Genomic DNA, 10,951 nt, shown 5'->3' on the forward strand with positions numbered 1-10,951 from the left:
CCCCCCACACACACACACACACACAATTTCCAGCTATGCAAACACATTTCATCAACCATTTGAAGTGTGAACATTTTGGGGAAATTCAATTTCAGAGGGGGGAAAAAATTCTCAGGGTTATTACAAATATCTTCATTGCGTTTTGAATATGGATGAAAGTTTTATGGATTTGGAACAATATGAGGGTAATGAGCAGGTGATGACAAAATTTTCACTTTTGGGTGAGCTATCCCTTTAAAGGGGTCATATGATGCAATTTAAATTTTTCCTTTACCTTTAAGTACTGAGTAAATTAACTTTCTATAGAACAATGTATTTACTATAGAGTTTGGGTTAGGATTAGGGTTTGGTTTTAGGATTAGTTACATGTAATTATGCATAATTTACTGTTGTTGTTATTATAGTAAGTATATGTAACATGTAACGAGGACACTGTAAAATAAGGTTTACCTCACTTTTCTTTTGCTTATAGTAATCTTGCAACATCAGAGATACCAGTTTTATTTATTTGGAAGCTGCATTCAAATCAACATGCCACAAAAACCTGAAGGCCAAAAATTTGAATGGAATTACGTCTCTGTCAGAACACACACAGTCTGTCCTTTGTGTATCTTTCCATCCATTTTAATTACCATCTCTATTCCTCTGTTTTCCCAGATCAGCATCTTAGACTCCAAGAGAGGAATGAACATTGGAATTTTCCTCAAACAGTTCAAGAAGTAAGTTTCTCAGTGTCATCATGTGTAAAAACCTATGTGTGCATGTGCTCCAGCACAGAAATAGGATCTGGTGGTCAAGAGAAATCCGATGCTCTTGTGTAAAGATCAATAGCTTTCAGGTTCTGATTGATACTTGGAAGTTCACATGAGGATGCCGTATACATTCACTGTGACAAGTACTAGGTACAGATAAACAAAGACAAGGTATGTTGCTCAGTAGACAAATTGAACAGAAAAAAGCATAAAACAATAAAAGTTTACGTCAGACCTGTTGCATTGTATCATGGGCAAGAGAAGGTGAATGTGTCCTGTGTAAACAGGATTTTTGTTTATTTTTGAACAGGTATTTCAACATCCTCCAAGGCAGCATGACTATAAATGATTATGCAAAAAGACAATGCTTTTTTCTGTGATCAGTTGGTTATATCATATTTATTTTTGTCTTCGATGTTTGTGTGTATTCTGAGTATGTGATGGTCATGTATAGTAGAGCTGATCAGACACTGTGAGTCACATTCACTTTGCTGAGTCACTCATGCAGGAGACAATGTTACAATTAGTCCCAGACTTTCAGAACGCAAATTACAAATGCATTGAAAAAAACAGCAATGCACTTATGTTTGTGCAACATTTTCACACCTTTTTGACTTTATTCGTATTTGAATGAGTCATTGCTTAGAGACATAATCACTAAAACCTGTAACAAAACAGCTAAAATGCACTCAATGTAGATTTCTGGGGGACAGTATACAGCATGTGGACACTTTTAGCAATCAATAAATCAATGGTTAAATGGTTAAAATTAATTGTGTTTGCATGTGTGTGTGTATTTCAAATTCTGTACCCCTTTATTTTAAGGAGTCTTTAAAGGGATAGTTCACCCAAAAGTGAAAATTCTGTCATCATTTATTCACCCTCATTTCAGTCCAAACCTCATGCCGTTGAAGATGTTGGTAACCATACAGTTGACGGTAGCCATTGACAAATGGCTACTGTCAACTGTTTGGTTAAAAACATTATTCATAATATCTTCTTTTGTGATTAACAGAAGAAAGAAGTTCATACAGGTTTGGAAAAACTTGAGGGTGAGTAAATGATGACAGAATTTTCATTTTTTTAGCCCTTTAACAGGATATGTAGAGTAAAATGCATTGTAAGATAATTTCCCTTTGACTATAAGATATCACTAAATATCATCTCAACACAACAGTGGTTATGCACTTATTAATCTTTTTATCTGAACATCATCATTTGTGAGATTTATTTTGTTTCAACCATTTTGAGGTTGAATTATTTTTTTCATCACTAGATACTAGTGATCTATGATTTTTTTATGCTGGATATTAAACATTTGTATGACTGTTTGGTAATGGGGATTTGTGGACACCGTAATTCATTTAGATTTGTACAGTAACTTAATGAACTACTAAGTAGTTTGATTATTTTTTATAATCTATAGGCCAATTAACTAATAGTAATTAATTTTTGCTATTATGATATACTTTCCTTAAAAATACAGACTTGTATATAGTTCATAGAGCTAGTGTAATTGTTATTGTGTAGTGCAATATACCCCCTAACCTTACCTTATGCTTAATTTAATGTAAGTACATAGTAATTAAAGACTCCTAATATGAAGTGGGACTCAAAATACCTGCATTATATAAGTATATACATATAACACACATCCTTGTAAAGATTTGTTTTTTTCCCATCTTTCTTTGGATCATACACCGAGTCAAAAATTGATTGTCTGGTTTATACTTCTGTTTTTCTCTCTCAGGTCCAATCATGCAATAGTAGAAGACATTCGTCTGGGCAACAGTAAGCAATATGGAGCTGAACCGCTGAAAGAACTTCTCAAACTTCTACCTGAAGCAGAGGAGGTGAGAATTCTGAAACCACACCATATTTGTGTATAGTCCCATTTTTGGTGTGTATGGCACCTGCTATTAACATCTGCCTCATCACAAATGGACATCAATGTATACAGGAGTAAATTAAATACAATGTGTATTATGAACAAAGTAATTAAATCCCTCAAACCACATTTACTGGCAGTCAGAGATGCATATAGCCACATCGCATTTGTTGTGTATTTGCTGCATGTAGATGTGTTGCTAATGCCAGGTGTACCAGGGTTGAGTGTTATTTTAGTATTATTTATATAATATTTTAGTATTTATTAACATTTTGAATTAGTTTTCAGTTTTCATTTTAAATTCAGTTTATGTTTGTAATATTTATAATTTATAAATTACTTATTTATTATTTATTTCATATAGTGTTCCTGTGGTTCAGTGGTAGAGCATTGCGTTAGCAGCGCAAAGGTCGTGGGTTCAATTCCTAGGGAACACACATACTGGTAAAAAATGTATAGGCTGAATGTACTGTAAGCTGCTTTGGATAAAAGCGTCTGCTAAATGCATAAATTATTATTATAATTTATTTCAGCATTTTCAATTAACAAAAACAATTTTTACTTTTAGTTAACATTACCAACACTGCCAAGACATAATTTATAAGGAATATGGAACATTTTATAAAAAAAATTTTTTTGCCAAATAGTGCCTGTACTTGGCACTGTCTATCATCTTTAATCAGATGAATGGGCCTGTGTTGAGGTATTAACTTTAAAAATCTGGTGGTTACACTTTATTTTAAGGTGTCCTTGTTACAGTGTAATTATACATACAAGTAATTAGTAATATGAATTAACTACATGTACTTACTGTAGGGTTAGGGTTAGGATAAGGGTTTGGTATAGGGTTAGTTGCATGTAATTATGCATAATTTATTGTTATTATAATAGTAAGTACATGTAATGTGTAACAAGGACACCGTAAAATAAAATGTTACCAATATGGCCAATACCGATGCTAATAATTATGTGTGTTACAGTATATACAGTAATTAATAAATTTCAGAAATTAAAATGTATACTATGTATACTAGTTACATCACAACATAACTTGTAGTATGAAAAATGGACATTAAGCTTTAATATTTAACATTAAGTGTTAGATGAAAGTAAAGGTCTCTATATTAAAAAAAATTGCATCTACAATAAATCCAATCAACTGATAAATTAAAAATGGTACAAATACATTGGGCATCCCTAGTACATACGTTTTCTCTTTGGATTTAAATCACATATATTCACTAGGTGAAGAGATTGAAGGAATTCAAAGGAGACCCAAATAAGCTGACACTGGTTGATTCCTTCATGTTCCTGCTGATTCAAGTGCCACGGTAAGAGGCGCACAAGATCTCTCTTATCAATGAAATACAAATCTAAGATTTCATAATACCTAACATCATACACAAAAGGCAGGTCAATTATTGTTTGCTCAATTTTAAAGCTTTGAGGTGCGTATTGAAGCCATGGTACTTCAGGAAGAGTTCCATCCATCCTGTACAGTCATGAGTCGTGATATTAACATTGTGCGTCAGGCTACTGAAGGTAAGAACATACTAAGTTTTGATATTTATATCATATTTATGAGGATTTTTCCTTTAATCAAGAGTAATGTCTTTTTTTTAAGCAGGCAAAACATTTTGTCATTCATGCCTTTTATTTTGACTTCTGTAGAACATAGTGGGGGGAAAAAAACAAGTCATCTCATTCTTGCTCTCTCGTACACATATTCATCATCCCCTGTAATTTGATGCACTATTCCACTACTTTTAAAAGAGCTGCTGTCAAATATGGACCGATAAACAGTAAAGTAAACTTTAGTTGCAGGATTCAATTCTTGTTGAGAGAATTTTGCTGAGTCATTTTCTGTCACTCAGCTGTTCATATATTAGCCTCAGAAACCAATGGCTCATGACCTTTTAACGCCTCAACACTACTGAAACGTAAAGATTTGGCACTCCATTAATCATTACATTAATGCTGGGAGAAATTAGCAAAACTCGAATTGAGTTTTATTAATCTTGCATTAACTAATCCTAGCAGTCTATTTTGAACTACACGGTAGATCATGCTGTCAGCACTTTTTTTCTAATTTAAATGTGGCATCAAGTGTTCAGATTTCCTTTAAATGTCTTAGTCTGTAGACTGTAGGAAGGATAATCGCATTTAGAGTGTTGTTTAATTTAACAAATGGCCTGTGACTATTCAGTTTCTATTGATTATTCCACAGAACTAATGACTTGTGAAGAACTCCATGCCATTCTACATTTGGTTCTCCAAGCAGGAAATATCATGAATGCAGTAAGTATTTTTCTCTTATTTGTATTTCCAGTGTTCCTTACCCTTTACCCCTCATCTTCCCCCTTTTTTGTGGACATTTCCCTCAATCCTCTTTTCACTTTTGTTCTTTCCTTTCAACTACTCCTCCAAAACATTCCCTGATGTTTTTAAATCAGGGTTGGGAAGGGTTGATGGCCTTTACAGCATTGACCAGACATTGACTGATGTTCTCTGTGTGTTCATAGGGTGGCTATGCAGGCAATGCTGTGGGCTTCAAACTGTCTTCACTTCTCTCTCTGGCTGACACGAAGGCCAACAAGCCTGGCATGAACCTGCTTCATTTTGTGGCACTAGTAAGTGGGACAGAACCAGATGCACTGTTTTCTCCAGATGTAATGATACATTTTTGTAAATGTTTTAAGAAAGCAGAAAAGCCATTGTAATAACACCAACATTTTGTTTTAACTGCTTTGACTTGGATTTTTCTTTAACTTTTATCACAAAGGAAGCACAGAAAAAGGATGAGGCCCTTTTGAAGTTCCCAGAGAAGCTAACGCATGTTCAGAGTGCAGTCAGGTAACAACAGTATTAGTTTCTGATGGATATTGCAAACAAAAGTGGAAGGTAACTTCTCTCAATATTATGAAACTTTAGAACACCTTAAAGGGTTAGTTCACCCAAAAATGAAAATTCTGTCATTAATTACTCACCCTCATGTCGTTCCAATCCTGTAAGACCTCCGTTCATCTTCAGAACACAAATTAAGATATTTTTGATGCATTCCGAGAGCTCTGACCCTCCCATAGACAGCAAGGATCCTTACACGATCAAAGCTCAGAAACGTAGCAAGGAGATCGGTAAAATAATCCATGTGACATCAGTGGTTCAACCGTAATTTTACGAAGCTACAAAGATACTTTTTGTGTGCAAAGAAAACAAAAATAACGAATTTATTCAACAATTTGTCTCCTCCGTGTCACCCTATAGCGCCATTTTGGAGAGTATCACATACGTAAACAACGTATGCAACGTATGTACGCGGATACGTTGTTTACGTTCAGATCAAAGCGTAAAGCTCAGAGGGTCAGAGAGCTCTCGGAATGCATCAAAAATATCTTAATTTGTGTTCTGAAGATGAACGAAGGTCTTACAGGTTTGGAACGACATGAGGGTGAGTAATTAATGACAGAATTTTCATTTTTGGGTGAACTATCCCTTTAAATGGAGTTTTATTAATACTGACTGTATTAACTATTATTATGACTACAGCAATGTCAAACCAAACTAACAAACTACTATTTTGATTGAAGTTTTGACTTTTTCTTAAAAATGTAGTCATTATGTACTCAAACTTTCCATGAGCCCTTCATCAGTCTTTCTCTGACTTACATTTTTATTGTTTTAGAATTTCAGTAGAAAATATAGAAGGAGAGTTTTCCTCTCTGTATGTCAAAACGCGTTCCTTGGAACAGAAAATTCAGGATGACGTTGAGCTGCAAAAGCAGCTAGATCCTTTTTTGCAGGTACATGAATCATTCCCTCAATTATAATTCCATAGTAGATTATGGTTTTGTCTTTTTTTGTATTTCTACTGTCTTTATATTTTCATTTTATTAGCTATAATGGATTAATTAACTTTTTTATGTCAATAAGAATGACTCACCTGCTTTCTTCTTATTTGTTAGAGCTCTACACAGGCCCTGCAGGACCTTAAACATCGCAGGCTGGACTTGCGCAAAGAGGGTAATACCCTCATTGACTTCTTCTGTGAAGACAAAGACACCTTCAAACTGGATGAGTGCTTTAGAATTTTCCAAGATTTCTGCCTAAAGTTCAAAAAAGCTGTAAAGGTAAATATCACATGACTAACATGCAAAAATTAAAAAATACATGAATTTAATATAATATTTAATATAAAATAATTAAGAGCTTATTTGTCACGACATAAAGGTCCAGATTTACTATCAGCTTGAGCCAGTGCAAACTCTAAAAAAGGATTTACTAAAGACACACAGTGTGAAATTAGCACTGAAAAGGCGTGGACACAGTTATTTTTGTGACTCACCTTAGTGAATATGCACTTGTAGATGTTTCCCTTTCGATCTGTAAATTTATGGGAGGAGAGTATCTAAATGAATCACGCAACACGATTTACGAAGATTTGTGCTCGTCAATTCACTGGTATTTGCGGCATTATTTAACTCCTAAAAAAACATGTCTTAAAGCAGGCGGTAATTTGCGCTGCTTTTGGTAGATTGCGCTGGTCATTATGGAAATTAGATGTTGCATCTGTGTTCAGTGTAATGTGCACCTTGTCAGTAAATCGCAGAATTTTCCCCTCCCATTGGTGTTTTTCTAACGCTAATTTGCCCTGTTTAGTAAATATAGCCCTAAGGCATTTATGAATCATGCTACAGACCATATATCTGTGAACACAAACTCTTATAGTGATCTCTTATCCACTCTTCTGCAGCACAACTGGGACAGAGAACTAAAGGAGGAAGCTAGACAGCGTCGCTTACGGGAACTGGAGGAGAGACGGTGTGCCTGGGGTGCAGCCAATACTGAGGCAGGTGGTTTTGGTCGCAGCAGCAGTGAAAATGATGTTGACATCCTAACCAAAGAAGGCCTCCTGGACTTCCTGCTTCAATCGAGACCTCAAAGCCCCCACAGTCCTTTGGGGCGCTCAGCTAGTGCCCGACGTTACCATCACACAGAGCTGATATCTGGGTCTTCAGCAAGTGACTATACAAAATTCAGCAGCCTGCCACGTTCAAGCAGGAACCATCAACGAAAGACCATGCCATGGCTTGTCTTACAGGATGATAATAGGGAGTTGGGTCCACAGAGTCAGGATTGCCAAGAGAAGCTGGCAACTTCACCAAGGGCTGAGACTGAACCCATCAGTCCTTTAGCTAGATACTCAAGTTTTGGCTACAACATGAACAATGATCCCTACAATAATAATAATTACACTTCTCTCTCTGAAGGTGGAGTTACACCTCAATTAAGTAATGCAAAGCATGTCTTTCAGGGGACATCTGGTCAAAGTGTTGGACACATGAGTGTTTCTGTGGAGAAACACAAACTAGTTACTGGCCTTCAACCCTTTGAGATAACCAGCCAGATCAATAATAACAGTCATGTTTTTGTGGACAACCAGCATGAAGTGTTTGTAACAGATCTGGAAAGGGAAGAAGACTCTCCTAAAGCATTTATCCTTGATACACCCCCATCTAGCAGGAGTTCTGAGGAACCAGAAAAAGTTTGGAATGACAAAAGGATCTCATCACAGAGGGAGGAAGCAGACACAAGTACCTTTTCCTCAACAACTTGTGACACCCCATTGCCCCTGGATCCCTCTTTGTCCAGTAAGAAACCTGTGTTGTATGTCATGGACTGCACTGAAACCGATTGTTCCATTGTGTTGGACTGTTCTGAGATAGAGAGTTCTCCTATCATAAAAGAAAGATCTGAACTTAACCCAAAGTCACAGGATGCCAACTTTCCAAGAGTTATTCAGGACACCAATTCCCTTTCCTCCAATTTTGAGTCCACCGATTGTCACATTGTGTCCACGTCAAGTGATGAACCACTTGCCAGAAGGGTCACTCAAGCATGTCCAGAATCAGTCAGTCCATTTGTAACTACTGAAGAAGCAGAGACAGATAGCTGTGACACAGCTGAAGGGCGAAGAGTTGGCGAGAAAGCAGTCCAGACCAGTAGCCCCAAAACAAAACTTGTCAAAACCAAGACAACATCCAAAGTAATTGCTCATGCCAGCCGTCCAACAAGAACCCTCGCAGCAACTGAGACTCAGAACATGCGCAAAGTGGTGCCCATTACAAGGCAGAATCGCTCTAGTAGCAGCATGAAGAAAGTTGAAAAACCTTCTGGACATGAGAACATTGAACCCAGACATCCACATCGTGACCAAAGCATGCCAGCCAGGAGAGGCGAGAGGCAAGGTAGACCTGCGCGACATTCAAGCCTCCCTCCAGAGGATCCCAGGGCACAACGAGGAGCGACACCAAGCAGCTCTCGGTGGGCAAGGGACTCGACTCAACACAGATCCTCCATCAAGAAAACAAATCCTAAACCTGTTCGTAACATTTCAAAACCAGCACCAGAGGAAAAGATGTGTCGTTCTACAATGCGTGCCTTGGCCCAAGCTCAGGCCCAAGGAACCTCAGAAGTAGGTACACCTGACAGTCCCAACAACACCCTGAAAAGTTCTTCGTCTTTGCCTAGCTTTGCTCGCAACACTGTGGCCTCTTCTTCCAGATCTAAAAAAGACATGCCCTCACCAGCTGTAACAGGAACACCATCAAAGAGCTTAGCCAGAGCTAGCTCTCAGAGATTGCCTGGTGGTGGAACGGACTCTGTCAGTAGCGGACCTTTGCCAAGGAGCGAGGATAAACTAGGGGGGTCTATTAGGAGGGTTCAGAGTGTAAGGGCTTCTAGTCGAAGCAGTGACACACCTCCCCCGCAGTCTGGACGAGAGCACTCCCTTAAAAGTAGCAGTTTCTCGGAGAGTTCCACACAGATTAGAGACTCCATCTCTAACAGGACCAACAAACCCACATGGAAGTAGAGTGGACATATTACACTGTGGCTCTAAAAGCAACGTTAAACATGGATGAACGAAATTTTCTGCATATACTGAAATTACTAGAGGCACAAAAGCCTCTTAAATTGTTCTGAATGTATCTACAGCCTTTAAAATGTAGCTAAAGTTGTCGCTGGATGCTCAGTAAGAGCTTCAAGAATAACATGAGCTACTGTCACCATTTGACAGCACATTTAGTAGCACTTCCACATCCACACAAGGATGGTTTTGATGGCCTTTTTTACATGTAGCTGACACATTATCAACCGTCACAGAAAACACATCAATCACGAATTGTAATAGTGTTAGATTAACCCTATATTTTATAATCTATATTAGTTCTACAAAGATCCTGTGAGCTGTTCTTACAAATTGCTGGGAACAAGTAAAATAGAAGACAATTTGTCATATATACATATGCTTGCTTTGTTATTTTATATAATGTGTAGTAAATGTAAATGTAGTACTGTTTACTAGGGTAATATTTCCATTAAAACAGCTTCATGAACACTCAAAGATTCATCCACATTTCACATGTGCATGATGACAAATCAAGCTGAAGACTGTTTGATGAATGTCTATAAATGTTATCCAAATACACCTTAGTGTAGCTGATGCAATGAGTACTACAGCTAGTAGTTCGAAGATGCCTCTCCAGTGATGTTTTTGGATATGTTCAAAATCTTTGCTGCCGAGTTGCTTGTTTTCAATTTGCCTTTTTTGCAGAGTACATGCTGCTGTACACTGTCTTGCTGCTGATGACACTGTATTTGTGACTTTTCTGTGAATAAACTGCTAGTTCTTTCTTTTTAAAGCCATACTGTTAACCGGGAGTGGCAAAACCTGGTGCTAGAGGAAAGGCTTAGACTTTTGAGAAAGCACATACACTGTATGCATCAAATATTCTCATAGTATCTGCTTGAAATTAAGCTGACAGGTAGTCAACAAAAGTATGTGTTGCTCAAAACTAACAAATCAGTGTTTGAATAAGTGGCAACACTTTACAATAAGGTTCTAAACATTAATTCAATAGTTCACATAAAATAACAATTAACAATATTTTACCTAATTAACATTAGTTAATGTATTATGAATAAACATGAATTAACGATGAACAATAGTATATTAATAAATTAACATGAACCTACTGTAGATTAATACATGCTATAAAAATTGTTGTTCATTGTTAGTTTTAGATACCTAATGCATTAACTAAACTAATTAGAACTAGAGAACTAAATGCATTAACAACTACATTGTAAAGTGTTACTGGTTAAGCGTAATTTAGTGGTAATTAATAAGGTGGTAAAAGATGTGCAATATGAAGTATTTGGTACACAGGAAGGCTTTTTACATGCTTTTACCCTTCTATATGTGTGTCTACTCCTCAAGCATCCACCATGTTGGTGAGGGAGTGTATAAATG

At 36.9% G+C, this 10,951-nt stretch overlaps 1 protein-coding gene across 1 annotated transcript in view; it reads left to right on the forward strand.

The window, feature by feature from the left end:
* The window catches only part of fhdc1 (FH2 domain containing 1), a 42,312-nt gene extending 31,768 nt beyond the window's left edge, over positions 1-10,544 (forward strand). Inside the window, exons 3-12 of the mRNA XM_016495454.1 lie at positions 658-719; positions 2,503-2,605; positions 3,886-3,971; positions 4,082-4,182; positions 4,868-4,938; positions 5,163-5,270; positions 5,423-5,493; positions 6,323-6,440; positions 6,603-6,767; positions 7,391-10,544. Of these exons, the coding sequence (XP_016350940.1) occupies positions 658-719; positions 2,503-2,605; positions 3,886-3,971; positions 4,082-4,182; positions 4,868-4,938; positions 5,163-5,270; positions 5,423-5,493; positions 6,323-6,440; positions 6,603-6,767; positions 7,391-9,511 (3,006 nt within the window). The 3' untranslated portion in view covers positions 9,512-10,544. The remainder of the gene's footprint in view (positions 1-657; positions 720-2,502; positions 2,606-3,885; positions 3,972-4,081; positions 4,183-4,867; positions 4,939-5,162; positions 5,271-5,422; positions 5,494-6,322; positions 6,441-6,602; positions 6,768-7,390) is intronic.
* The last annotated feature ends 407 nt before the right edge of the window (positions 10,545-10,951 follow it).

This window comes from Sinocyclocheilus anshuiensis, unplaced genomic scaffold (assembly GCF_001515605.1).
Source record: "Sinocyclocheilus anshuiensis isolate Anshui unplaced genomic scaffold, SAMN03320099.WGS_v1.1 scaffold517, whole genome shotgun sequence".
Classification (NCBI taxonomy): domain Eukaryota; kingdom Metazoa; phylum Chordata; class Actinopteri; order Cypriniformes; family Cyprinidae; genus Sinocyclocheilus; species Sinocyclocheilus anshuiensis.